This window comes from Chaetodon auriga, chromosome 23 (assembly GCF_051107435.1).
Source record: "Chaetodon auriga isolate fChaAug3 chromosome 23, fChaAug3.hap1, whole genome shotgun sequence".
NCBI classification, from domain to species: Eukaryota; Metazoa; Chordata; class Actinopteri; order Chaetodontiformes; family Chaetodontidae; genus Chaetodon; species Chaetodon auriga.
The window spans coordinates 15,927,507-15,954,053 of record NC_135096.1 but is presented as its reverse complement, the minus strand read 5'-3'; the positions used below and the strand labels follow the sequence as shown (position 1 = coordinate 15,954,053).

General features: G+C 44.9%; 5 protein-coding genes across 5 annotated transcripts in view; 1 reads left to right on the top strand and 4 right to left on the bottom strand.

Annotated features, from left to right (window-relative positions):
- The window catches only part of harbi1 (harbinger transposase derived 1), a 148,754-nt gene that overhangs the window by 48,194 nt on the left and 74,013 nt on the right, over positions 1-26,547 (top strand). The window lies entirely within an intron of this gene.
- LOC143316129 (inosine-uridine preferring nucleoside hydrolase-like) lies at positions 526-2,427 on the bottom strand. Its single transcript, XM_076723868.1, has 8 exons — positions 2,363-2,427; positions 1,978-2,158; positions 1,711-1,890; positions 1,449-1,560; positions 1,233-1,369; positions 1,010-1,087; positions 800-916; positions 526-678 (listed from the first exon to the last, which is right to left on the bottom strand). Exons 2-8 carry the CDS (start codon positions 2,152-2,154, stop codon positions 526-528), a joined length of 954 nt encoding a protein of 317 aa, XP_076579983.1. The 5' UTR covers positions 2,155-2,158; positions 2,363-2,427.
- Positions 3,752-5,730, bottom strand: LOC143316126 (inosine-uridine preferring nucleoside hydrolase-like). Its single transcript, XM_076723863.1, has 7 exons — positions 5,551-5,730; positions 5,287-5,466; positions 5,072-5,183; positions 4,847-4,983; positions 4,491-4,568; positions 3,991-4,107; positions 3,752-3,904 (listed from the first exon to the last, which is right to left on the bottom strand). Exons 1-7 carry the CDS (start codon positions 5,728-5,730, stop codon positions 3,752-3,754), a joined length of 957 nt encoding a protein of 318 aa, XP_076579978.1.
- Positions 7,749-12,289, bottom strand: LOC143316130 (inosine-uridine preferring nucleoside hydrolase-like). Its single transcript, XM_076723869.1, has 8 exons — positions 12,237-12,289; positions 11,548-11,728; positions 9,231-9,410; positions 8,980-9,091; positions 8,750-8,886; positions 8,553-8,630; positions 7,989-8,105; positions 7,749-7,901 (listed from the first exon to the last, which is right to left on the bottom strand). The coding sequence occupies exons 2-8, from the start codon at positions 11,725-11,727 to the stop codon at positions 7,749-7,751; spliced, it is 957 nt and encodes a 318-aa protein (XP_076579984.1). The 5' UTR covers position 11,728; positions 12,237-12,289.
- LOC143315774 (protein-tyrosine kinase 2-beta-like) lies at positions 13,623-24,248 on the bottom strand. Its single transcript, XM_076723168.1, has 30 exons — positions 23,990-24,248; positions 23,527-23,886; positions 22,834-23,012; positions 22,269-22,356; positions 22,013-22,092; positions 21,832-21,894; positions 21,539-21,593; positions 21,276-21,416; positions 21,093-21,164; positions 20,889-20,990; positions 20,538-20,655; positions 20,372-20,411; positions 20,083-20,114; positions 19,898-19,945; positions 19,028-19,122; positions 18,835-18,916; positions 18,310-18,410; positions 18,054-18,169; positions 17,742-17,842; positions 17,455-17,544; positions 17,152-17,356; positions 16,647-16,746; positions 16,503-16,550; positions 15,943-16,068; positions 15,590-15,622; positions 15,278-15,302; positions 15,041-15,081; positions 14,726-14,860; positions 14,412-14,492; positions 13,623-14,138 (listed from the first exon to the last, which is right to left on the bottom strand). Exons 2-30 carry the CDS (start codon positions 23,728-23,730, stop codon positions 13,872-13,874), a joined length of 2,868 nt encoding a protein of 955 aa, XP_076579283.1. The 5' UTR covers positions 23,731-23,886; positions 23,990-24,248; the 3' UTR covers positions 13,623-13,871.

Genomic DNA, 26,547 nt, shown 5'->3' with positions numbered 1-26,547 from the left:
TGTGACATTGAATGAACCAGCTGATGTGAGTTTTAAGAAGGCAAATATACAATAGTTATGGAAGTATGTAGAGTTTATTTGCGGTTGCTCCCCAGAGAATTACAAAGCTCACAACATTGTACAGCTGTATATTCAAACTGGAGTGACATACTGCAACAACCAAACTAAAGAGGAGTCAAGTCAAAAGCCCTGAGCCAATTACACCATCAGTAATGATAGAAAATCACAAAGAATCACGATTCTTAAGTCTGCAAGACATGATTGATGGGAAAAAAGTCTAAAGTTACATGAAGCTTAAGATATCAGGCAGTTCACTGTTAATGTAGACGAGTGTTTTTAAGGACATACCAAGTACACAGCCTAACATTAACAATAGATCAGAGACAAATGTCACATGTGGTTGTAGTAAAATTTGTCTAAAATCTAGTGCTGTCCCTGAATTTCTTATAAGAATAATTCTGTGAGTATCACTGGCATGACCCGTAAAGATGATGGTCTTTAGTGAAAACTGCAGCTCAGAGAAGTCTACTGCAGCGAAGCCATCATCATTTTTTTGAACAACTCCAAGTCAACTTTCTTCATGATGGTGACCTTGTGCTCCTTCTTCAGCAGCTTCATGTAATCCAGCACCATCATGCCTCGGGTGTGGGTCCCCTCCAGCTCCACTGTCGCTGCAACCTGGAGAAGGAAGACAGCGTTGAAAGATCTTTAAAAAACACCCACTGCTTTGATCCATACACCACATTTAAAGTGCTGAAACCCAATGAACATGTGAAGGGAATGAAAGCTGCATGTTAACCTCTTCGCTTTCGATCACCAGGGAGTCCTCGATGGCGGCAGCCAAAGCGAAGGCGTCACAGGGGTTGAACCCAGCTCCCTCGGTCTGCTCCCCCTGATAGTCCGCAGACTGGGCCGTCTTACAAAGACAACAGTTAAACAAAAGACATATGTGACATTTATTCTGATTTCTTGTTAAAAGTCAAGATAAAGGCTCAGGACACTCTCATACCTTCCTGGTGTGACGGGAAATGCACTCCATGAAACAAGCCTTGTCTGTGCTTTGGGCCAGCCAAGTGTCAATGAAGGACTGAGGAGGACAAGACAGACAGAAAGTCAAGCAGCAACACTGAAACGAGTAAATTACGTGGTCTATTTTATCAGTTTGCTTTTTCAGATTAGTGTCTCTGGTCATCGTGAATTCTGCAGTGTCTCAGAAGAGAATAATGACAGACCCAAGGCAGGCTGTTCCTGCAGCTGAACTCCCAGGAGGCGATGTAGGTGGGACAGGTGTAGCGTTCCAACACGATGTAGGCAGCCTCGGGGTCGACCACAAAGTTAAACTCTCCGCACACTGTGGTGTTGCCCCTCGCTGTGTGAAACAATGGCATTGAGTTTCACACTTGCAGTAGATGTTCACACACGTGAAAAGACACAGATAACATGCGTACATTCAGTGTTTCCTCCCATGATGTAGAGCGCCTTCAGATTCTTAGGAAAGGAAGGGTCGAGCTGCACTGCGACAGCCAGGTTAGTGAGGGCTGCCGTGGCCACGAGAGTCACCTGCACCCAGAGAGCAAGCGAAAAACATTAATAATACATGATGAGACCCGCTTCTTCCTAAATATATGGATTCATTTCATCCTAATGTGCTAGATTGATACAACAGCCACACAGTTCTCAGGGGGCGTTTGAGGGTTACCATCTACCCACCTCTCCAGGGTGACAGTTCACAATATCGATCATGGCCTGCTGAGCTTTTTCCTTCTGCAGCATGTCCAGGCCTGGAGCATCTGGATCTGGGACGTCGCCCAGCCCGTCCTTCCCGTGGAAATCTCCAGCGTGGCGCGGTTCAGCCAGGAGGGGCTGTTCACAGCCACGGTACACCGGGATCTGAGGAGAAATACATGTTTACGTAACAGGCTGATGCCGCGGCCACACACAAGAAGTCATCAAAGCTTTGACCTTAGAAAAAATTACATTCAGTTTGCTGCACTTCTGTAGGACACGGAGCGTGTTCTTGCAGGCGTTTTCGAGGGGAGTGTTGCCGCTACAACAGGTGATTGCCAGGATCTCCACGTTGGGGTCTGCGAGGGCAATCATGATGGCCTGGGCATCGTCCACCCCGGTGTCCACGTCAAGGATCAGCTTCTTCATTTTTCTACATTTGACAAAAAGACAAATTCATACCTGAAGGCGCACTGGGTTCACTTGTCAGCTGCTGAAAACACAGATGGAACCAATGTGCTGCAGATGCAATGGTAATGCAGTTTCACACATTATTGATCAAAACATCAATACACTTCATTCATCAATAAACAAACTGGGAACCATGTAGAGATAGAGAGCAGAGAGATGAACTTACATTTGAGCCAAGGTTTCAGTGACAAGACTGAGCTTTTTCCAAAGGGACTCTCACCTCACCTCACCTCACCTCACTTCACCTCGCCTCACTTCACCTCACCTCATCTCTCTGCCTTTTATATAGGACAGAAACGGAGGTTATGCAACAGCCCCAAGATGTTTGCATAGGATGTTGACCAATGTTAGCAAAGTTTAGGCTGGTTTTTCAAGCCCAAGCTCCGCCCCCTCCAAAAACCAAAAAACTTCAAAGGAATGTTTCACAACAGCGTTCTCATGCCCCCGACAAGAGCCGTTTTAAAATATCAGCGCTGTTGATGCATCCATTAAACGTCGTCGGTCAGTTCCTCTTTCCAATGGAGGACGCTTCTCCGCCATGTCTCATTATGTGTGTTAAGGATCTGACCAATCACACTGCGCTTCACTGCTTAAGCTTTTCTACTTTTTGTCCACTTTGCAAATCTGTGATTAAATCCTGCTTTGAATGTTTTGCATATGCAAAGGAATTTTTTTTTGACAGTAGACTGGAGCTTTATGTGGCGCTATGCTGAATGACTTTTCGCCCAAGGAGATGAGAAAAAACCTGTGCACCCTGCTGCCAATGTCACTCAACAGCTGTCACTGTGACAGACGTTATTCATCAGAAGTATTCGGCATTTGCTACTCATTTTAATTCTTGGAGACAGAAAAAATTCTTATTCCAGATAAACTTTAGGTTTTCAGTTTGGCCCCTAAAGTGTGCAGACATGACTGATTGCACTCATGGAATATTTTTTTTTAATGGGATTTACATATATGATAGGGAAAAATGGGAATATGGACAAATGTCAATTTCTAAATTTGCAATGCACACAAAGCAAAATGTTAACACTTCAGTGCACCATGCCTGGCTTCCTTGTTTGAGTTTACTCTATATCCTTTGCCACACGGATACGTTTAACCTTTGTGTTAACACCACGTAGATGGATAAACAAAGTTATTTGCATGTGTAGTTATGCACGCAAAAACTAACCTTTTCACCTTTTGCTGGGTTGCCGTGAAATGCAGTTATTGAGGCTTCAACAAAGTTTCCTGTTCTGACAGAAAAACAGAGACACCTGACAGAGACAGTCTTTGTAACCATAAATCTGGTGGGATCACTGTTTGGCTCATTGCATCTTCTCATTGTTTACGTCATTGTCACATGTCTGTAAGAATGACTTACACTTTCACTGCTATGCACTTAGAGTAATGCTCACTTAGACCAAGTGTGACATTCCCTCCCTCACCTATAGAGAACCTGCTGCGTGCAGTTAAATACTGACTGAAAACACACACAATTACAGACTCAAATTCACTTTGTTGTTTATTTTGGTGAACCAATTTCATGCCTTCATCTTGTTGCAGTATCGTTCTACTTCAGTGAATTCATGAACATCTGCTTGAGCTTCTCCAGGTCAACTTTCTTCATGACGAAAGCCTTGTGTTTCTTCGGCAGCAGCTCCATGTAGTCCAGCACCATCATGCCTCGGGTGCAGGTCCCCTCCAGCTCCACTGTCACTGCAACCTGGTGGAGGGACACAAGACGTTGTGGGATAATGATTTAACGGAAATGTTTTGTATTTTACAGACACTGAAGCAGTAGACGCTGACCTCGTCGCACTCGGTTACGAATGCATCATCGATGGCGGCGGCGACGGCGTAGGTGTCGCAGGAATTGAACCCTTTCCCTGTTGTGATCTCCTTTTGATACACCGCTGACTGAGCTCTCTGCACAGACAACACATCATGACAACACATTTAGACATGCTGTGACAGGATTAAATAGCACTCATTTAAAAAGCACCCAAGGCATGAGTGGTCTAAACAGCTGCTTCGGGCTTTTTAACCTCCACTGTGGCGCATTTTTCTTGTCATAACTTCAGTAGTTAAAGTTGCTACTGTGCTTATTCTTCTTATTTATAACCAATAACACTGATCCTTCTGGAATATTCTGTGGAAGTCATTCGAGTATTTCTATCTATGCGGGGGTGAAGGGATCAAAGTCAAAGCCAATTCATTGAAAAACCGACACAAGATGTTAAATTCAGCTTTTTTCCTCCACAGTAAACTCTTTCTTTCCTCATCCGTCATCATGACGTGCACGCTCTTACCTTCATAGAGAGGCTCGTGATCTTTTTCATGAAGGCAGCCTTCTCAGTGTTTTGGGACAGCCAGGGCTCACAGAAAGACTGAGGACGGAAGCAGTCACTAAGATAAAACTGGTTGCACCACACAAACTAGTTGCTAAATATTTAGACCCATCCCCTACCAGTTGATGGACTTTACATGCAAACTTAGTGGATAGCTTGTGCAACTTAAGCCTGGCTCCAAGGCTCAAGCACCAGTTCAAATCCACTGGGTTTCAGGTGCTAAGGTGACTAATTACTACTGAACATACAGGAAATCTGAAAAGCTGAACTTTGCTTCACTATTGTAAAGAATCCTGAAGGTGTGTATTCAGCCTCACCCAAGGCAGGCTGTTCTTGCAGCTGAACTCCCAGGAGGCGATGTAGGTGGGACAGGTGAAGCGTTCCAACACGATGTAGGCAGCCTCGGGGTCAGCCACGAAGTTAAACTCTCCGCACACTGTGGTGTTGCCTCTGGCTGCACACACAATCCGAATTCTTCATTATTTAAGTGCAGAGATTGAAGTTACTGAGTGATTGAGTGAAATGAATGACAGGTAACGCACATTCAATGTTTCCTCCCATGATGTAAAGCGCCTTCAGCTTCTTAGGAAAGGAAGGGTCGAGCTGCACTGCGACAGCCAGGTTAGTGAGGGGCGCTGTAGCAACCAGACTCACCTGCAGACAGAGCAAAGGGGAGAAAAAAAAGCATATTTCTTTCTTCTTTGGTACATTTCTCTTTCGAAACCTCTGTTGAGCACGAGTCTCGTATTTGTCGCACCTCTCCAGGGTTCTGCTTCACAATCTTGATCAAGGCCTGCGCAGCTTTTTTCTTCTGCAGCAGCTCCAGGCCTGGAGTGTCTGGATCTGGGACGTCACCCAGCCCGTCCTTACCGTGAAAATCTGAAGCGTGGCGTTTACAGGCCAGCAGGGGCTCCGCACAGCCACGGTACACTGGGATCTGTGGAATATGACAGATCGTGGTTGTTGGGGTGTGATGCCCAGTCACAGCTGCTGATATTAACCCCTAAATCCACAAACTTACATCCAGCTTGTTGCAGACTTTCAGGACACGCAGTGTGTTCTTGAGGACGTTCTCCAGGGGAGTGTTGCCAAAACAGCAGGTGATCCCCAAAATCTCCACATCAGGGGCCGCGAGGGCCACCATGATGCTCTGAGCATCATCCACCCCTGTGTCCACGTCGAGGATCAACTTCTTCTTCATTCTACATTTGACACCAAGAAAAGGTTTATAGGTTTGCCTCAAAGCAGACAGACCTTTCGAGCGCCGCACAAGTCCTGCTCTCCTTCTCCTTGAAGCTGTGCTAACAGGCATTTTTAACAATAGAGCTAATGACTACATGTATGAGACTCTGCAGTTCCCCTCAGCTCTGTGGAGCATTACAGTATATTTCATCTTATTGTTCTGTTTTTGAGCCGGTCTCACCTCTCTCATCACTCCTATTTGCACCAGGTGGCTGTTTTCAGTGAATAAGCTCTGATAAAGCTATACTTTACCTAGATGGTGAACATACTGGAGCATTTATTAAGTGAAAAGTCAGATGATTTCACTTTGGGAGTTGCTGGAGAACAAAACAAAGAATATTGGAGTTGCATTTAACAGTTGGCCAGAACCAGTCGACTAAACAACCTCAGGTAGTCTGGGACGTTTGGTAGCTGCTCCAATAATTAAAGAAGAAGCAGTGTTCAGTGTCTGTCCAGCACGTCTGGGAAAGGTTGAGCTCTCCTCCCACAGAGCTTTAACCTTTTCTGTGTGCTGCTGGTTTTAGTGGAAGCACATTTGGAGCTAATTATTCGTAGCTCGCGACGCACCGTGACAGCACTGTCTTTTCTTATTTGTCTATATATTGTTTTGTTTATCATTTTATCTTAATGTATTTTTCCTTTTTTCATTTTAGTCTTTGTCTTTTTGTTGAGTTTAATTTAGATTTTGCCAATGCATTTGCAAAACTAAGGTTATCTCAGGCTTCTTCTGATTCAGATTATGTTAAACATGATTTACCTTGTCAAAAGAATCTAAACAAACAAGTTGATCTTGCCCTGCAACTTCAGCCTATAATGATAGACACACCAAGAAATGCAGCTGGGTTCAAGACATTAGAAGCTGTTCTTAGCAGCAGTGAAAAACATAGGAAACATTTGCAAAAATGCAAATATGTGGACACTGTGGATGAAAATGTACAGTACAGTGCAAACTATGAAGATGATATCAAAATCCTCACCTGGTGAACAGATCTTGATGGACGTCTGCTGCTGTCTGCACTGCCCTCAGATAAGGCACAGCCCTTAAAATTCAGGGGCTGAACACAGGGGAGTTACATAGGCATGATGCAACAGGCAAGCCCCCATATGGGCTGATGCAGAAATATTTGAGAAATGTATGGGTTTTCTAAGTTGGTGCTGCTTTTAGCAGTGTTGGCTTGAACTTGAAAGTACATTTAGTTTTTGACGTTGTTAGATGTTTCTATAGCCGCCTCCACGACTGTCTGTAATGGAAAACAGATGAAAACTGTTCATAGCTTCTGCTTTCTTTATGATAAACAGAAGGGAAGAGCTCAGTCTGGGAAGCACAATGTGTTTTTTTTTTTTTTTTTAGAAAGTCATTGCATTTAACAATTAAAACAATTAAAGGGACACGTAGAATTATAAAATGAAAACGAGTGATGATACTGTGGGATGATTGTCAGTGTCACAAACTTTATTCTGCAATTAGTCTTTAGTTTAAGGCAGCTGAACGAGGACAAACAAAGAACGCCATGAAGTGCAGCATCTTCAACAACAATCAACAGCCAGGTCATTTAATAATGGTGCAGCATTTATTAACAGGAAAGTGTTGATAACTATAGATTGTCTAGCCCTCTAGCAGACGGGTGAATGTCTATACATCTTGTGCTTGATGCAGACTGTTCTGCACTCAGGAACAGTGGATACGACAAACATCTGTTAATCATCTGCACTGGTCTGAATTTAACCTCAACCAGATTTCTGGTTTCCAGCACACAGTAAAAATGTATATCCCTTGATATAGCTGCATGGGTGTGTTTTTCCTGGTGTGTCTGCTTTAAAAGAGAAGCACGAGTGAGGTTAATCCCCGATATTGTTCAGTTAATACCAAAGATGAGGCTGAGTCAGGGCTCTGTCCGGACCAGTCAAGTTCTTCATACCGAACTGGGAGAATCACTCATGAGCCTTAGTTTGCCTTCATCTTGTTGCAGTATCGTTCTACTTCAGTGAATTCATGAACATTTGCTTGAGCTTCTCCAGGTCAACTCTCTTCATGACGGAAACCTTGTGTTTCTTCGGCAGCAGCTCCATGTAGTCCAGCACCATCATGCCTCGGGTGTAGGTCCCCTCCAGCTCCACTGTCACTGCAACCTGGTGGAGGGACACAAGACGTTGTGGGATAATCATTTAAGCTGAACTGTTTTGTATTTTACAGACAGTGAAGCAGTAGACGCAGACCTCATCGCTCTCGGTTGTGAACGTATCATCGATGGCGGCGGCGACGGCGAAGCTGTCACAGGAAATGAACCCATTGCCTGCTGTGGTCTGGTTTTGATAGTCCTGTGACTGAGCCATCTGCAGAGACAGCACATCATCACAACACATTAAGACCTGTTGGCACCCGAGGAGGACGAAGGCATAAATAGATTATCAGTAGATTAAGTGCCTAAGGACCCCTCTGAGCGTTAAGCATTCATGCTAACATGTTCTGCATCACATGCTGTGCTGTACACCCCGATGCAACCCTGTTTCCAAAGAAGTTGAAGCACATTGAAAAAATGTTGGGCCTGTGGCAACAGAAGACCGGAAAAGCTGTGAAATGCTAAAACAAAACAGCTGGTGGAGCATCTCACCGGCAATTAGGTGAACTGGCAACAGGTGAGTAACATGATTGGGTATTAAACGGCCTCCCAGAGAGGCTGGGGCTCTCTGAAGCAAACATGTGGAGCAATTTAAGAAGAATGTTTCAGCAAATTTCACCCCAGATTTTCCTTTTCATCACCACAACCTGCACACTCTTACCATTATTGAAAGGCTAGAGATTTGTTTCATGAAGGCAGCTTTCTCAGTGTTTTGGCCGAGCCACTCTTCGCAGAAGGACTGAGGGAGGCAAACAGAGTGTTCACTGTGAAAAAACAGTCTCTGCGTATCAAACCACAAATGGCATTGATGGCACATTAAGGGTAAAGTCTCTCCTCCAGCCGTGTGCTCGGCCTCACCCACGGCAGGCTGTTCTTGCAGGTGACCTCCCAGGTGGCGATGTAGGTGGGACAGGTGTAGCGTTCCAACACGATGTAGGCAGCCTCGGGGTCGACGGCAAAGTTAAACTCTCCGCACACTGAGATGTTACCTCTGGCTGCACACACATACACACAGTGATCAGCCTCAGTAATGCGAGTGCAGAGGTGGAAATCACAGAAGAGAAAAAGACAAATAACAGGCCACCGACATTCAATGTTTCCTCCCATGATGTAGAGCGCCTTCAGTTCGGTGGAGATGGAAGGGTCCAGTTGCGCTGCGACAGCCAGGTTAGTGAGGGGCGCCGTGGCCACGAGAGTCACCTGTGCACAGCAACATGAAAGCAAGGCACATTTTGTCCTCGGCCCGAAAAGATCAATCTCAACTGAACTGCAAATCAAGAAGATGTTACAGAATATTGGTTGATCTTGACACATTTCAGATCTTTGGATGCTTCTTCACCTCTCCGGGGTTCTCTTTCACCATCTGGATCAAGGCCTGTGCGGCTTTCTCCTCCTGCAGGAGCTCCAGGCCTGGAGCGTCTGGATCTGGGACATCACCCAGCCCGTCCTCTCCATGAAAATGTCCAGCATTTTGTTTTTGGGCCAGTAGGGGCTTTGCACAGCCACAATACACTGGGATCTGTAGAGTATGAGGAGATGTGCGTTACATAGCATCATGCATAGGTCCCATCTCCAATGCTTTCGTTAAATCAGGAAAAATACTAGAAGTTTATTAATGGATTTTGTGGTGAGCGAGCTAACAGCTAAGGAGCTGAAACCTCATTCAGGAAAAGAGAATTTGTGAAGGAGTGCCTTGTTGCTGCTGCCAAGTTGCAAGCATCAGGCAGAGTAAACCTGTTCTAAAGCGTCAGTTTCTCTTGAATAATGAAGGAAAGCCCGATGTGGAAACTCAGTGACAACAAGTGTCTGCTTGATTTGGCCTTCGTGGTGGACATTAAGTGCCTCTCAGAGCTGAACCTCGCGCTCCAGCCAGCTTCTCAGGTTTCTGCTTTCAATTGTGAAATCATTTGAAGAGAAATTAAAACTGCAGCGCCAACAAAAGCCTGTTATGATGCCTCAATATGCTGCCGAGTGCGAGAACTCCTTCAGGCACTTGGTGAGTGGTGTGAAAACTAATTAAAGGGAGTTTAATGTACTTGCTCCGCTCTTTAATTTGGAGCCAGCTGACGTGCCTGAAAACTTACAGCATGAAATCACTTCACTGTATATCTGGCACGAGGATTTTCCCGCTGTGAGGAGACATGCACTGAGGTTTGCATCTCATTTCAAAGTGTCTCATGCACAGACTCTCATCATTCACACACTTTCAGTCCCCCACAGGCTGCTTCCTGGTAGCCAGAGGCCCCTCCAGACCCCACTGATGTTGATAGCTATTGATTAATTGGTGCAAAAAAATAGTGTTTTACCAAACTTATGGTTTGTTATTGTGTGTGTGTGTAAGATTTGTTGACAATATCTTTTGGATCTCTTCAGGCCTGATTGAGTGCATCCAAGCATCACCGGTTGCAGACTGCTCGGTGCCAACTTGCAACATGCTCTTGGCGTGCTGTGTCAAAACAAGGGTGCACAGATAAGCCTCAAAGCAAGCACACACAGAAAGACAGCGTCTATCTCTTACTGCTCATCCAACCGACCGCTTCAAACCATCCAACGTATTCAGAGGATTGTCTGTGTCCCAGTCAGGGATCCTACGCCCCTCGTCCCCCTCTTCATCGCATTCTCCGGGGATGCAGCCTCCAGCACAATCACCGGGAGTTCATTAAAGCTGCCGCACTGGGAGCTCAGCCAGATTGATGAACTATTAAACAACAATAACCACATATATCATCTCTCAGATGTCTATCAGACAGGCGTCATGCAGCTTCTTTAAACAAATCGGTGATCTTAAACAGCCCGTCTCAGTAACCTTAAATTTGTCAATGTTCAGCCATGGTCCATCTACATCCCTACAGCTGAAATTTGCTCTTTTTAACATCTGATCACTGGCTAATGATCTGATAAGTGAAAAGAACGTGCATTATATGTTTCCTATTTGAGATCTGGCTAAACAGCATGACTGGTGTGTCTACACAGATAGAGGCTTGACCTCCAAATTATAAATTTTATCAGTCAAACAGAACAGGAAAAGAGGAGCCATTGCAGCCATTTTTTCGAACAGGTTTGTGTTTGATGACGTTGACCTTGGTGAATAGCCCGCCCTTGAACTCAGATGTTATCAGTGCTCATCATTCATCTGTGCTTACACAAGAATTCTCTCAGCTGATCGCACAGACAGATTAATAAACAAAGAATGACTCCTTCCTTCGTCAGTAGGATACTGGAAAAGACCTTAACTCAGACTAAAATAACCAGACTGAATTCTGATGAAAATAAGATCTCTGTTGTATCTAATGGCAGCATTGACCATGATATCTTCCAATCAATCAATCGTCTGGAACAGTTGGCTGGTCTTTCTTACTGTGTTAAAATAGTTTAAAATATGTATCAAAGGCAGAAAGTTTGATGTCAGTCTTGGAGATCATGTGTCTGAGGAACATGCTGTCTGTTTTGGGGCTGCAGGGAGCTGCCACTTGGTGACTGGATGATGTTGCAGCTATTGATTCGTTAAAAGGATGAAGAATCATTTTGTTCCCACATCAACAAAGTGAGCAAAGCCTCATTTTTCCACCTCAGAGACAAAACTAAAGTATGATCAGAACTGGTTTCTGTCCATTCTGTGTCTGAAGTTTGAGACCGAGGTTCAGCCACAAACTTACATCCAGCCTGTTGCAGACTTTCAGGACACGCAGTGTGTTCTGCAGGACGTTCTCCAGGGACGTATTGCCGTGGCAGCAGGTGATCCCCAAAATCTCCACATCAGGGTCTGCGAGGGCCACCATGATGGCCTGGGCATCATCCACCCCTGTGTCCACATCGAGGATCAACTTCTTCTTCATCCTACGTTCAACAACAAAAAACAAGTTTGCACCTGAAGGGTGTTGCTGCCTCATAACATGTAATTTACGAGTTGTGGCAGTTTCATTGATTGATCTTCTCCTGACTCCTAAGGTCTGCAGTTCGTATATGAAACATGAAAACACAATTAGTTAGCGAGTCACGACTTGTTAGAAAGTGATATCCGAAGACTAAAGATAATATTGGAAGTGTTAAAAGACGTTTGGCGTGTGAAGCGAAGAGACTGGAAATGAAAGGACTGTACTTTTGATTTCTAACAATGTGTGAGCGTGTAACATGAGCGCGTAAGATCAACATTTGAAGAGCTGAGCTGCAACAAAACATTTGAAGCAGCTCCACATTATGTGCAGATGACAGAAACAGCTGGTGACTAGTATTATTTTAACAATTTTAAGGTAGCGCTCGCAGTACTTGACTAACACCCACACCTTTAAAAGCCGGTGCTTTGAAAACGGTTTCAAGTTGCAAAAAAAAAAAGTAAAATCCTCACCTGATGATAATCCTGTCAAAGGTTTGTTCTTGGTGGCTTTGGGACTGCAGAGACGATGACTGCTCTAACCTGAAGTGCTGCATTTTAAAGGGCAGAAACAATAAGGTGGTGCATATGCATTGGTCAGCCTCCACCTCCACCTTTCAGAGTGCTTTGCTTTGGTTTCAACCATCAGTGGTGTTTTCCATTTGGCTTTAATTGGCTTCATTTGAATTTTTCTATATTGCTGGACAGACTAATGGCATGTCCTGGTCACAGAAAGCAGATAACAGAACGAATTGTCTTCAAGTCTTGCGTTGACTTTGTGTTTGTTATGGAAAGTCTTCAATAGCAATCTAAAGGGACATGTGGAGGGTCGAAATCTAAGAAGAAATGACCCAGAATAATGATCAGGATGACCACACAGTGTCACAAAAGGTTTGTTCTGCTGCTGGTGATCACAGTTAAATCCATTCATCCATCCATCCACCATTCTGCATAGAAGCTCCATCTCCAGAGCGAAGGACTTGTTCCACAGGCTCATGAGACACAGCCGGATTCTCCACCTTAAGCCAAAGATGGTCAGATAGATAATCAGCTAAGAAACGTGGTTGTGTGACAAGTAACAAGACATACATGATTCAGCTGATCTTTGTTTAAAATTACTGTACATCAAGTCTGAAGTCTCACGTCTTCTAGCCAACAACACTGAGAAATGACCACAAATCACTGCGCAGAGACTCAACTGTCACGGGCTAAGTGTTGAAAACAAGAGGTTTCATGTGTCGAGGCAGCTGCTGTTTAATAGTCGTATGTGAGAAGTTGTTTTTGGAAGTCAAACCATCTTTTCGTAAAACTAACTAAGCAGTTTTGTTGCAGAATCACCAGTCTGGTCAGTGATTTTGCAACACCTCTGCTTGACGTTAGCACATGCCCTGCAGCGTCTGCAGTGGAGACTAAATTGGTGAGACTTTATTGCCTCACAGAACCAGTTCAGTCCTGCTTCAGGCTTCACTACTGGCGTTCAAATTAAAAAAAAAGCTATGCTCTGACCAGAGGCAAAAGAGACATCCTGTAATGTCAGTCACACATATGATGCAAAATCAAACACGAACATGCTGCTGGTTGAAAGAGTGTCTGCAAAAGGTGAGGCATTGGTTGAATTATGTTTTCAACTGTCCAGAGCAACAGGAGTCGGTTTCAAGACTGACTGACATTAAAAGCACCGTTGAGCTCCACCTGTGCTTGGCGTCTGTTCAGCCAGGATGCCAGAGTTATGCTATGCAGACATCATGCAGGAGGACTTTCTGACCAGAAAATGTAATTGAGTGTTTTTCCTGTTTTTCTTCCTTCTTTTCTGTTGTTTGCTGCAGTTTTCTAAAGGCACAAAAGGAGAAAAACAACATAGAAAGTGCAGAATGCCATTGTCTTTAATAGGAAAAATAGTAAAAAGAATAAAAAAAGGGAGAAAGTATGAACTTTATTACTCTTAGACATCGTGGTTCTTTGATTTGTTCATCTTGAAATGCTCAGTTTGGGAGTTTGGGTAGAAAATACAAATATATTATGACATCTTTCATTAGCATGAGTGCAGGAAGTGTTGGACGCTCTCACAGGAGCAGCTGTCCACAGGTCCATCCAGAGTCCATTCGATCATCAAGGAGCCTGTGAGCACTCTGCCGATTCCCCACAGTCCTCTTCGTCTTGTGAAACAGGTTTGGGCTTGGCCAGGTTGGCCCGGACTCGAGCCTGGTCCACAGCATCCAGCAGGTTTTTGGAGTCCAGCGCCAGAGTGTGGGCGGCCGCCAGCATCTGCCGCTGACACTCCTCCTTCAGCGACGTTACGGAGTTCTGCTGGGCCAGTCGCATCTTATTGATCAGCTCCCCCAGATCCTTGTTCAGCAGTTTCTTAGTGCCCTCGATCTTTAAGATGTCCAAAAACTACATGTGAATTTTTCATATGCAATATGTGTTTCATGTGATAAATTCACTCATGCTGCTCCTTGCAAGTAGCATTCATTAAATTCGGACACTGCATTTACAGATTTTCCTCCTCTGTTCTGATTTATCAGCTTGCAGGAATCATCTCCGATCAAATGCTCAAGCTCTACACAGTCTATTGGTTGTCATGCATGCACACTGTCACAGAAAAATGTGGCTGATGGTTGATGCAAAGACAGATGAAGAGAGTCCTACCTCTGTCGTCACAGAGCTGTGCAGCGATGGCAGGATCTCATCAACACTTTGAATCAGGCCACGGAGAGTGACGCCCACCGCCTGAGGGAGGGAGGGGGGGAGGCAAAGACGGGCGGAGGGTGCAAGAGGCGGGAGGGGAAAGAAGTTTACCACTTAAAGAATCAAAAACCAAAGATGACGTTCAAGGCTCTTCATCCAAGTCATGCTGATCTATATCAACCAGGGCCGTATCTCACTTTACTCTGGTAAAGATTTATGAGCAGACTGTTCATCTGAGTCGTAAAGCACACAGCAACACTCAGTGATGGACCTACTTTGACAGCGTTGGGATACTCTGAGGCAGGCAGCGTGCTGACGTCATTCTTCATCTGGACCACCTGCTTCACCATGGCCATGACGCCGGTGTAAACCTGATCGCCTGATCGGTCCAGCTCAGCTGTGGGCCGAGGCTGCAGGGACACAAAACATACTTTTTAATGAACAAATGTAATTTATCACTGCATTTCGGTGCCAGGATGTCAGCTGTACGAATCACTTGAAGGCTCCTAGTGTGTTTACAGCTTGATGAAAGAAAATAGAACAATCAATAGAAAGTTATACCAAGTTTTTATTTTATTTTATTTCATTACCTGTGTGACTGTGGGAGGCATTGGAGGCTTCTCTGGAGGTCCTGACACAGACAGAAAAAGCTAAATATTTGCATTTTTTGTATGACAGATGTGGCATATTTCCTATACAGTATATACATCTTATCATACACATCTCATAGACTTTGACTTCTGCCACTTGTTTGTATGTGTAACCTTCTTAAGATGCACATATTTACTTAAACAGTTCTGAAATGAGGCCTCATAGTCTGGACTCACCATTTTCGGGGCTTTTTTCATGTGGCTGCAAACAACATAGACAGAGACGCAGGAAGAGAGGATGTGGATTTATTACTTTAACAGGGTTCAGTTTCAAGGTTCATGTCAGGTTATTTCACAGTTTTTATTTTTTACTGCCACTGTGTCTCAGTAAGGCAAGTGGTGAAGCAAACCGCATCTAATAATGCTTGTGTGTGACCCACAGTGCATTAACAGGTGTGGCTCTGCCCCTTAGTGGTCAAAAGGCGCTTACTGCAGTTTTTATAGACCTGTCAAATCTACAAAAATCGGAGATAAAACAAGATAATGCACCTTGATGTGTGAGTCCAGTCGCACGACAGGATCCTGCAGAAACACAGAAGCAGGCTTCAGTGACAGCAGCGATGATCAGCAGCTGCGTTTGCATAATGGAGGTAAGGTGGCAGCCTCAGTGAGAGGTGTGGAGTCTGACATTTCATCACATCACATCATGACATGTGACCTTCTGCTGGTGTGTCTCCACCATCATTTCGTCACGCACTGAGGCCACAAACTACTTCCTGTTCCTCCTTTGCTGAGCAGCGCAAGGCGCGCTCTACTACGGCACCTGACAGGAATGTGTGTGTGTGTGTGTGTGTGTGTGTGTGTGTGTGTGTGTGTGTGTGTGTGTGTGTGTGCTCCCTCACCAGTTGTCTCTCCTCCTGCTCCAGCCACTGTTTATCCATCAGCATCTCCCTCCTTTGTCTTTGTAAAGTGTCCTCCACTTGAGCTCTCTCTTTCTCCCACACCGGCCTGCTATCCCTGTCTGCTCCCTACACACACACACACACACACACACACACACACACACACACACACACACACACACACACACACACGCATGCCTCAAATGAGTTGTGTCAGTTTATTTCCATCTCGTTGCTTAGTCATCCAGTTTGTACCCTCTGGCCTAAAGAGATGCTGTTGCAGAATATGACTCAACAGCAAACTTTCTCTTTGATGTCATCTGGCCAATTCACTCATTGTGTGTGTAACATATTGTCATGAAGCATATGATTGTGAGTACTATATTGGGCTTTAGAACATAAGCAGATATTGTTCAGTGTGTTTTCGCTCTGTGGGAAAACAGGAAGTCAGAGCAGAGGACTGAAATAGCTCAGTTAAACCTAGATTTGGTCAGCTACTGGTCAGCTGTTTATGTGTGTGTGTGTGTGTGTGTGTGTGTGTGTGTGAGCAAGGGAGATACCTGTGTGTGCTTGACCCGAGGAAGAGTGTTGCCTTGTATTCTGGATGGCTGGTGACAGAGAGAAAGAGAGGACATGTCATTTATTAAAGGGCTGTCAGGGTTAGTGTGTGTGTGTGTGTGTGTGTGTGTGTGCCTGTGTCGTACCTTGGGTGGAGGCTCTGTGTGCTTCGGCTCAAATATTGATGAGATGGGCCGTGATCTGTCTTTCCTCACACCCACCTCCTGCTCCATCCTGTGGATCTCTCTGCCAAGCACACACACACACACACACACACACACACACACACACACACACACACCAGTTACTGTGTGTATCGGTGTCTAATAGCCTCAAACGTATGAGAGAAAGTAATATTCCTATTCAGTAGATTTTACCTTCATTTCATGTGTCTTTAAAGTGAATTTGTGTATCAACTGTCTGACCAATAAAAGCACATTAAGTTGAATCTTTGGCAGCTGATTGGTTGATTTACCCTCCATTACAAATCATGTGGTCTGAAGTATGTTTAGCTGTTTTCAGCATCAGATGCTTTGACCTGAAATCCCAGCATGCAAAGCTGAAAGAGCAGATCTGAATCTCTGAACACTGGAAACACACTATGAGGATGACACAAAATATGTGTGTGCGTGCAGGTGTGTGAGTGTGTACTTCAGGGAGCAGACGAGCTGGCTGAAGACGGGCCGGGCGTGCGGCTCGTACGCCCAGCAGCGGGTGAGCAGGGAGTAGATGGTGGGCGGGCAGAGCTGCGGTTTGGGGAGTCGAACCCCTGACTCCAGCTGGTTGATCACCTGCCCGTTCTCCAGCCAGAAGAAGGGCTGCTGGGCCATGGAGAAGATCTCCCACACACACACACCTGGTTGAACACACACACACACACACACACGACCAGCTGCATGAGCTTTTATTATGATGAAAAGAATGTTCACGTCTGCAGACGAGCGTATTTCTCACCAAACATCCAGACATCACTCGCTGTGGTGAAGCGCCTGAAGTTGATGGACTCAGGTGCCATCCATTTGATCGGCAATCGACTAACTGAGGCTGCGAGAAGGAGAGAAATATTAGAAGAGAAATGGACAAAAAACAGGTCAGACATGTATCTCTGTGTACACAATAAGTGAAGTCATGTGTGTGTCAATTTCACCCAAACTGAACTTTAACACACCTGAGTGAGTTTCCTCTCCTCTCTCAATGTCTGAAACATCTGTGTCTCAGTGCATGTGTGTGTGTGTGTTCACCTTTATAATACTCTTGTTCATCAATGTAGCGAGACAGGCCGAAGTCACCGAGCTTGACGCATTCGGGGGACGCCACCAAGACATTCCTCACTGCGATATCTCTGCAGCACAGACACAGTTGCAGTAAATATTAGCAGAAGCTCGAGATAAGGCCGCCCACAGCCCGCAGTGTGAATGCACAGGGACGTGAACTGTCTTTTAAACATGTTTTGGGGCGTTTCTGAATGAAATCACTCGTGCTTAAGACTGCAGAATGCCCGCCTTTAGGTTTTCTAGGAGGAAAAGTGTCACTAACGGACGAGGCTCTGCTACCTGTGCACCATATTGAGTCCCTCCAGGTAAGCCAAGGCTTTGCAGAGCTGTAGACAGTACAGGATTAACGTCGCGGTGGTCAGGCTGTACTGCTGCTCCACCAGATAGTTCCCCAGCTGTCATGGAACCAATAACACAGCTTTTCCATCATGCAGTATCAATTTCCAGGTTTTAACAAATTTAATTGGAGAACAGATTTGCTTTTCATTCCATTATTTACACACAGTGAAGCACATACAGAACAAAAGACACACACCTCTCCGTGCTCATACAGCTCCATGACAATCCAGACAGGGTCAACCTCAATGACTCCGATCAGACGCACAATGTGGGGGTGATCCAAATTTTTCATCAAGCCTGCGACAGATGGAGGAAAAGGGTGCAGAGGCACAGATGTGGGATCTCTTGTCTCACCCTGAGCTTTCTCACAAAGCCACAACCAGGCAACAGGAAGTCGACTACAGCAACCTTCTGACTGACGAAACGTGCAAAAACCCTGAAATGTTCCAAACTTCTGTTGCTACAGTCTACTTTGAAATTGCCTCTTTCTAATTCACACTTAAAACGATGTTCAGTCATATTTTCATGTGAGGAAAATTCTCCAACCAAAACTGATTTTACATGTAGCTAAAAGTTTTACATTTCCTGCTCTGAACACCTGTCATGCTTTGCAGTTACATCACAAATCTCCACACGAGCCCCGTGAGCTGAGTCTGTGACCGAGATGTGCAAGTGCAAGTGTTTTAAAAGGAAACAATCACAGCTGCAGCTGCACACTCACCGGCTTCACTGAGAAACTTCTCCTTTACATCAGCTGAGCAGTCCTTGCATGTTTTGATGGCCACAGAAATCCTCTCTCCTGTCTACAAACACACGCAGGCAGGACTCAGTGCAATGCAACAGAGAAGCTTTAGCATTACGTTTGCTATCCACCAGGTCACATTAAACCTTTGGAAGTGTAGTGATGAACTCACTGGGCTTTTATAAACTCCATTGTGAACCTCTCCGAAGAATCCCTCTCCCAGGATCCGACCCACAGCGATGTCGTCTCTGGAGATTCTGCTCTTCTCTGAACACAGAGATTAAGACACTGAAGAGACGATGAAAAAGACATGCACATGCACACCCAGCGCCTGAGAGGACGGGTGCTGGATCAAAGACATTTGAAACAAATAGCTCAGCACACCAGGTAAGTCTCATTAGAAGGATTTTTAATGATGTGATGTTTGAAGGACAAGGCTCCTCCTGAGACCTCTGAAGAGTCGACTGTCACATCATGAACAGTCCCTCTAATGAGAACAACCTGCTGCACGAACGCCTCTGTTCCACCTTTGGCTGAAACTGAAAGCTGCTGAGAAGCACGGCCGACCAAACCAGTGTTGTGCAAGTTACTCTGGAAGGTAAATTTTGCTTTAATCCTTAATGTCTCCTTCAGTTCTCTTGTTGGTGCTGCAGTGGCACAGTGTGGACCAGACAACTGTCGAATTTGGTCTGTCACTGTACCCTTTACTACTGCAGCCACCAGAGGGCAGTAACCGCTGGTGTTCCTACCTGTAAGTCTTCATTAGACAGCAGGATTTGGCAGGACCCAAACTACAGAACTTTTCTACGTTTCCTTGAATGTGTCACAGATTTTTATTTAGAATATTTGAACTTTGTTGCGTGTCGTAACGCGTCTTTCAACACGTTTGTTTCTCAAGGAGGAAGAGAGCAGCCTGAAGCAGATCACTGATTTACTTTAAAGCTGTTTGGAGCCTTTTTTTTCTGCTATCCTCACAGCTGACGGTCAAAACAAGAACGGTGACATCTCTGCACTGACTGACTGTCAGCGAAACAACACTCACCACAGGAGTCTGCTGTGCCCTCTGGGATCTCAGCGTAAATATCCGAACCTGAAGTCAAGGAAACACACTGAAATTTAAAGGGTTTGCAATGCATTTGTTTATAGCAGCAACCAAACTGAAGAAGCCTGTGAAAAATTATAATCACTGCTAATTAATCCACCACATAAGTTACTGCTTAGACTTACTCAAACCTCTGTCAGAACCACTGGAGCCAGAACTGGAAGGGAAAGAGAAAGAGAAAGAGAGAGAGAGAGATTCCTCTTTTAAATTTCTTCTTTAAAGCAAGCAGTCAATACCATGAATCATCCTGTGTTAGCAGCAGTGAGCACAGGGAGACCAGAGCATAAAGAGAAGGTGAGACAAAGCTGCACCTGCACAATGAATGTTTCCCCCCAATTCACCACGACAGTGGAAAGAAAACCCTCAATTTCAACAAAATTTAAGAAAGTTTCCAGTCTGAGTCATCACACTCACTGTTTTGGGATGTCAGGCAGTTTCAGTCTTGTGTCTCTGCCTGAAATGAACACATATTTTAGGTTTTTGGACTTTGTTCCTATCAGTTGTGTCAAAACTGGACAGATTGATTCAGGAAAGGAGCATTTTTATGACAGGTTGATGTATTCATGTCGGTGAAGTGTACCTTTATTTGGCCGGATAATTAACGAACTCTCAGAGGTGCCGTTCAGCCGACAGTAGCCGTCAATCAGGTCGGCCATGTTTTCTGCCACAGCCAGAGACGATGTGTTCACTGACAGCGGCTGGAGGGTTGAAGACAGAAGATGTTCAGTGTGTGTTGCTGTTTCAACTTGAGAGACTTTGCACCTTAACCTCATCTGACTGGAACAGAAGTGCAACTCAGCGGCCAGAGCACATGAAAAGTAAAACAAGGGGAAACACCCAGCCAGAAACAACAACAACAGCAACACAATTTTTTGTGCAGATTGAACAAATGCAACACTAATCAGCTGCTGGACATGAAGTTCAGAGTTACCTGTTTGGCTCCCTCTATGTGCACGGTGAGCAGAGCCCGGCCGTCGCTCTCAGCAGAGCAGGAGATACTGCGCACCTGGGAGAACTTGGCCAAACAGATGGGCTGCAAAAGAGACAAAGATGGAGAAATAAAGTGGGGAAAAGTGACGCTTTAGTTACAGTGTGTGCATTATGATCGGTCTGATTCTGCATTTAAGGAACTCACTGTGGAGTTCTCAGTTTGCTGACTGATGCCTTCAGGGCCAATGACCAGGTCTATTGTTAGATTCCAGCCATGCTGTAAACACAAGGCAGTCACACACGAACGCTCAGTGCTGAAAAAGTGCAACACGTGTGAAATGTGACGGAAAATAAGACATTTTGTCACTTGTGCACGCTTCGAACTCACCACCAGCTGGCACGCGAAGCTCTCCTGTGTGTAGCTGTAGCACTGAGCCAGCGTGGTGAAGAAGCGGGTCATGCACTGGTCTTGCTTCAGAGTGGAGTAGCCCTGGAACGTCTGCTGGACGAGCCGACGTAGCTGCTTGGGCTGACACAAAACAGTCAATGAAAACTTATGTTTCTAGGTTAATTGCATTCTGTGCTTATGTTGCATCAAGTAGTAGCTGCAGGTTAAGACATGTTCATTAGTTGTTTGTTTAGGCTCTCTACCTTCATGCTGTTGATCAGCTCTCGGGGAAAGAACAGGTCCAGCCCCACATCTTTCCTAATGCAGACCACAATCAGAAAACAAACGTGGTTTCAAAAGCATGCACAGCCAGAACAGCCGGGAACCTTTTGGCTGCCAGGTGCTTTGATGCTTTCTCATGAATCTTTGTGGTCTGTGTGTGGGGGTAGCTGCCCATGTGTCTGCTGCACGGTCTGTCAAATGTTTGTCAGGATTTTAAAAAAACACAAAAAAGCTCCACTGCCCTGAATGGAGGAGGGTGATGCACTGAACTTACTCTAATAGCTCGAAGTTGGACTTTTTGTCCAGACCGTTTGGATTCATGTCTTTGTAGAATCTCCTGAAAACACAATAATTGAACACAATGGATTTTTTTTCTTTAAGACTGTAAAACTATGTCCAGTTGTCCTGTTGTCTTCAATGCAGAGCAGCACACACAGACATGAGGTGGTAGTCACCTTATTTCCAGACAACCGAGCTGTAAAGCCATCCCATCGCTGACTTTTGAGGCATACTGCTGCATGTAATCGCTTCGTACCTGTGGATACGCACGCACACACACACACACACACACACACACACACACACACACACACACACACACATTGACTAAAACGACTGAGCCTCACCTCACCATAACCACAGTCTGAACTAATAATTCTGCAGGTCTTAACCAAACACACACACCACACACACACACAGAGCGTTACTGACCTGCTGGTAAAAGTAGAGCATGGTGGTTCTGTCATCTTTGAATTTCTCCATGAAGTTTGATGGGATGTATCTGATCCTCAGATCGTATCTGGCCAAGCAAACAGTTACAGTTAGGAAGCAGCAACAGGGATGCTTTGTACCATCGAGACAACAGAGCTGCCACACAGCAGCTGATACGACACATGAACTTAGTTCTTAGTTCTCCCAGTGTGCAGCAGAGGGTCCCCTGAGCGCTGATTCCAGGACCATGTGGTTCATAGTCAGCGCCTTAACCCCGTATTATCAGCTCACCTCAGGGTTTAATACAACAGAGGTCTCCACATTCACAGAAATACACCTGAAAGATTCATCACATTGGAGCAGGGGTCATCCAAAGCTCCCCTCCATCGCCCCGAGTCCTGGTCCAGCCAAGATGAAATTTACTGCCAACTTCAGATAAAATTTAAGAACTAGAAGAGACCTCGGAGAGCGCGGAGTCAGCTCTTCCATGAAATCTGCTCGCTCGACCACTCTCGATGATTTTAAATACATGTCCGGTACATGAGCAGAGGGATGAAGCACTGACCTCCACTCAGCCTCCAGGTGCTGCTGCTCGTAGCGCTGGGTGAGCTCTGACACCGTCAGTTCGGGGTGCAGCCAGTGTATCTCTGAGGACTTGAGGTGTTTGAGGAGGAGGCCGTAGCAGAGGCTGTACTTTATGTCCGGACCCACACAGCCGCTGGACAGCACCACGTTCATGACAGCCTGGGACACAAGGAAGCGTGTTTTCTTGTCTAAGAGTACAACACAAACAAGCGTAGCGGAGTACAGTGCAGCAATGTAGAGGTGAAAACAGACGAGTACAGATGAGGAGAGTGTAGTACACACAAGAACAGTGAAGTCGAGCGCACGTCAGCTGGGCTCAAAGTAAAGTAGTAAGTTAGTAAGTAAAGAGTACAATAGGGTAGCAGAGTACAGTAAAGCACAGGAGAGTACAGTAAAGAATACATGGACAGTTGAGCAGAGTAGAGTGTAAGAAGTGTACTACAAAATAGTGGAATACAATAGTGTATAGTGCAGTCGACAGAAGTAAAAAATAACAAAAAGTACTGGAAAGTACAGGAGAGTACAGTGTCATAGAGTAAAGTAGAGGGCAGTATAGTGCAGTAAAAGAACATTCGAGTACTACACAGTAAGGAAGACCTGAGTAAAGTATTGTTTAGAGTGCAGTTGAGTACAGTTAGTAGAGTGCAGTAGAGTAAAGAGTAGAGTGCAGTACCCTGATGGTCCATCCCTCCTCACAGCGGACCAGTTTGAAGTTCTTGCCCAGGTTGGAGCTGTTGCTGAGGAAGCACACTTTGATGATCTTCACCGGGAAGATGCTGTCCCTGGTGACGTGTGCCGTGGGAGACACGTCCGAGGAATCCGAGTGGCTGGTGGGAGACATGCTCCTCCAGGACAGGGTGCTGGTGTCTCCTGACATCACACACACACTCAACACACACACACCCAGACACACGCAGCGTGTATGCTACTGCTTATAGACCTGCATTGCCGTCGCAGCCATGTACACCACTTCACTCTCTTCCTCCTCTCACACGCATACGGTCATGAGCGAACACGAGGGGATGCATTGACGCTGGAGACACACAGGAGTTGGACACGACAGTCGTTTACTGGATTCGATTTACATTCACAGCTCAGGAAAACGTCCACTTGTGCTGCGATGCCTCTGTACTCACCAGTCCTGCAGAAGCTCCACGGCCCAGCGCGCCAAACGTAGTGTCAGTATTCAAAACTGAAGACGAGTCAATTCCAACAACAAATTTCATTCATATCACTTGGTAAAATTCAGATTTGGTCGTCTTTGGCAGAATAACAGAGGAGACTGATCCGAAGCTGTGCCTTGAAGAACAACCTCATCAGGAGGCGAAAGAGGAAACAGTTCTTATGTTTAAATCAGGAAGTTGACGAGCAGCTAACAGAAAAACTGACAGAACTGATGAAACTGCCGTGTCACCCCATTTCACATGCGATGGCACAGCCAAACCACAACCCACCCTCTGTGCAAAAGGGGCATGGCCAGCGTTACACTCATTTCCTCCTCCAGACGTTTTGATGAGCGAAAGCTCAGCACAGGTGAAAATGGGGATTTCTGTTTCAGTGTTTGGCTCAGACTGAATTATGTCTCATCAGTGTTATGTGGATTTCTGGGCACATTTGTGGTCCCCAGAGGGTGAACCTGACTGGCTTTACATTTCTGTAGCACCACCATGAGATTGCCATTTTTGATGCAGCATAAAATGTCTCCAGAGCTATTGAAATTTGGTACAGATGTCCAATTTTATCCAGTGTTCAGTGCTAATTAGCTAATGTTAGCATGCTAACATGCTAACCAAAGGTGGTGAACACAGTCTGATTATACCTGCTTAATTTCAGCATGTTAGCATTGTCACTGTGAGCATGTTAGCATGCTAACATTAGCATTTAGCTCAAGCACTGCACTGCCAGTATGGCTGTGGACTCTTCTGTCTTTGCTGCTGCAAAGCTGCAGCACGGCAGTAAGCAAACCTGCTCAGACGCAGCGGGGCGTACTCTGTCTCGACTGTGAGGCTGCTGATGGAAAATTCTTTGGGCCACTGGTTTCAGATTCAACCTCAGTGGTTTTGTTCTACCTTTGTTGACTCTGTGACACAGTTCGATGGCTTTAAGTGTGCATGTGAGATGTATGCAGAAAAAAAATGTTTGCGTGACAAAAGCACCAGACAAAGTGCGCAAAACAGAGGTTTATGCTCGTGGTATCAGTTTGATTGTGTTTTCTCCCATGCAGACTCGTGCAGGATAACAGGACCAGGACAGAAGCTGCATCACTACAGGCTGACACGGCAACTCTTGACCTTTGGATGGAAATGAAGAACTTCATGAGCAGCTCTTAATTCCTGTGCTCCTGACAGATTTCACACATAAAAGAAACACGGTTCTTCATGTGAATACTCAGTGTGACATCCTGTTATGCACAGAGTATCAAATTTTCACACTCACTACCCAACCCAGTTTTCTTCGAAACGCCACACAAAACTTATCTGTATGTGTGCAGATGATAAAGGTTTTTGGTGATTGGTCTGGAAACGCTGTGCAGAGCTAGTGTCGAACCACAAGGCTCCACAGAGGCTGTCTTCACGAACGGAAGGCCATCAGACCACGGTGCCTGACGGCCATTACTGATAGATTTGTGTGCATGTGGCTTGCAACCAGTAAATTATTTGCATTAGTTACCTTCCATGAAATCAATTAAAAACAGTATTCTGCTGCACTCATGGCTGCACTAATATCTGTCCATTTCTGGCTCAGGCCGGGCCTCCAACAATCACATCATAAGTGTAGCCAACAAGTGGACCACTGGTGAAATCTCATATTTATCCAAAACACTGAGAAGCTTCCTGGATAAGGAAGCACATTTACAGCCATTCAGTAATTTAATTGTCTGTCTTTATGCATGGTTTAATCAGCCTGATTATCCACGGGACGGTCCTGTGATGTGCTGCTGTCAGCTGTGTCAAACTCTACGGTTAAAACGGAAGTTAGATGGTTTTGCCTTCAAAGTAAAGTTACTGCTGGTTAAAAAAACAAAGCAATCATTTCTGGAATGTTTTGAAGTCTTTGGTTTAGATTTGCAGAAAAGCAGTTAAACATGTCTGTTTTAAGATCTGTGTTTGGATATTTTTAGGATCGTAGCCCTGAGTAATAGACCCTCCTCTGCTCCTTTTGTTTTTCCTTTTCAAATTTCACAACAAAAAATGTTTTTGCAAACCCATGGAACTGAAAATGGTCTTTAATGCAATTTCAAACAAGCTTATTATTCGTAACTTTCTATTTTTTTATATTAATTTAATGCACTTAAATCAGATTTACCTACAACCAAGTCCAGTTGCCCTACCTCCTTGGATAACCGTGAACCGGATGACTGAGAATCTGCACAGACAGAAACAGGAAACAATACTCAAACACAAGTTTTAAAAGAGTAGATAGATTAATACAGGACGACCAAACTGTGTTTATAGCTGCAAAATACATATTGGCAGGTTTACAGAACTTAAAACAATGTGATTAACACAATGCATTTAAATATAGATATGATTCATTTGACTATGATTGCAGACTGAATGATAATGTACACTGTGTTTACCTTTGTAATTAACTGATAGACCTTTATTGTAGCCTTCTTAACTAATGCTTTGGCACTATTGTTTTCCAACAGTCATTCCAGTATTTAAATTACGTTTCTGTTATTTCAGTTTCA

What these genes read in the sequence shown, in the direction of transcription:
- LOC143316130 (XM_076723869.1), bottom strand. Translation starts at nt 11,727, where the DNA reads ATGAAGAAGAAGTTGATCCTCGATGTGGACACAGGGGTGGATGATGCC. An exon ending in GCAAGAACAGCCTGCCGTGG is followed by an intron (nt 8,631 to 8,749) that starts GTGAGGCCGAGC and finishes TGCCTCCCTCAG; the next exon opens with TCCTTCTGCGAAGAGTGGCT. An exon ending in TCTCTAGCCTTTCAATAATG is followed by an intron (nt 8,106 to 8,552) that starts GTAAGAGTGTGC and finishes CTGTCTCTGCAG; the next exon opens with ATGGCTCAGTCACAGGACTA.
- LOC143316129 (XM_076723868.1), bottom strand. Translation starts at nt 2,154, where the DNA reads ATGAAGAAGCTGATCCTTGACGTGGACACCGGGGTGGACGATGCCCAG. An exon ending in AGAAGTGCAGCAAACTGAAT is followed by an intron (nt 1,891 to 1,977) that starts GTAATTTTTTCT and finishes ATTTCTCCTCAG; the next exon opens with ATCCCGGTGTACCGTGGCTG. An exon ending in TGAACTGTCACCCTGGAGAG is followed by an intron (nt 1,561 to 1,710) that starts GTGGGTAGATGG and finishes CTCTGGGTGCAG; the next exon opens with GTGACTCTCGTGGCCACGGC.
- LOC143315774 (XM_076723168.1), bottom strand. Translation starts at nt 23,730, where the DNA reads ATGTCAGGAGACACCAGCACCCTGTCCTGGAGGAGCATGTCTCCCACC. An exon ending in CTCGGTTGTCTGGAAATAAG is followed by an intron (nt 21,895 to 22,012) that starts GTGACTACCACC and finishes TTGTGTTTTCAG; the next exon opens with GAGATTCTACAAAGACATGA. An exon ending in CTCGGGTCAAGCACACACAG is followed by an intron (nt 16,069 to 16,502) that starts GTATCTCCCTTG and finishes GTGTGTGTGTAG; the next exon opens with GGAGCAGACAGGGATAGCAG.
- LOC143316126 (XM_076723863.1), bottom strand. Translation starts at nt 5,730, where the DNA reads ATGAAGAAGAAGTTGATCCTCGACGTGGACACAGGGGTGGATGATGCT. An exon ending in AAGTCTGCAACAAGCTGGAT is followed by an intron (nt 5,467 to 5,550) that starts GTAAGTTTGTGG and finishes CATATTCCACAG; the next exon opens with ATCCCAGTGTACCGTGGCTG. An exon ending in CATGGGAGGAAACATTGAAT is followed by an intron (nt 4,984 to 5,071) that starts GTGCGTTACCTG and finishes TTGTGTGTGCAG; the next exon opens with CCAGAGGCAACACCACAGTG.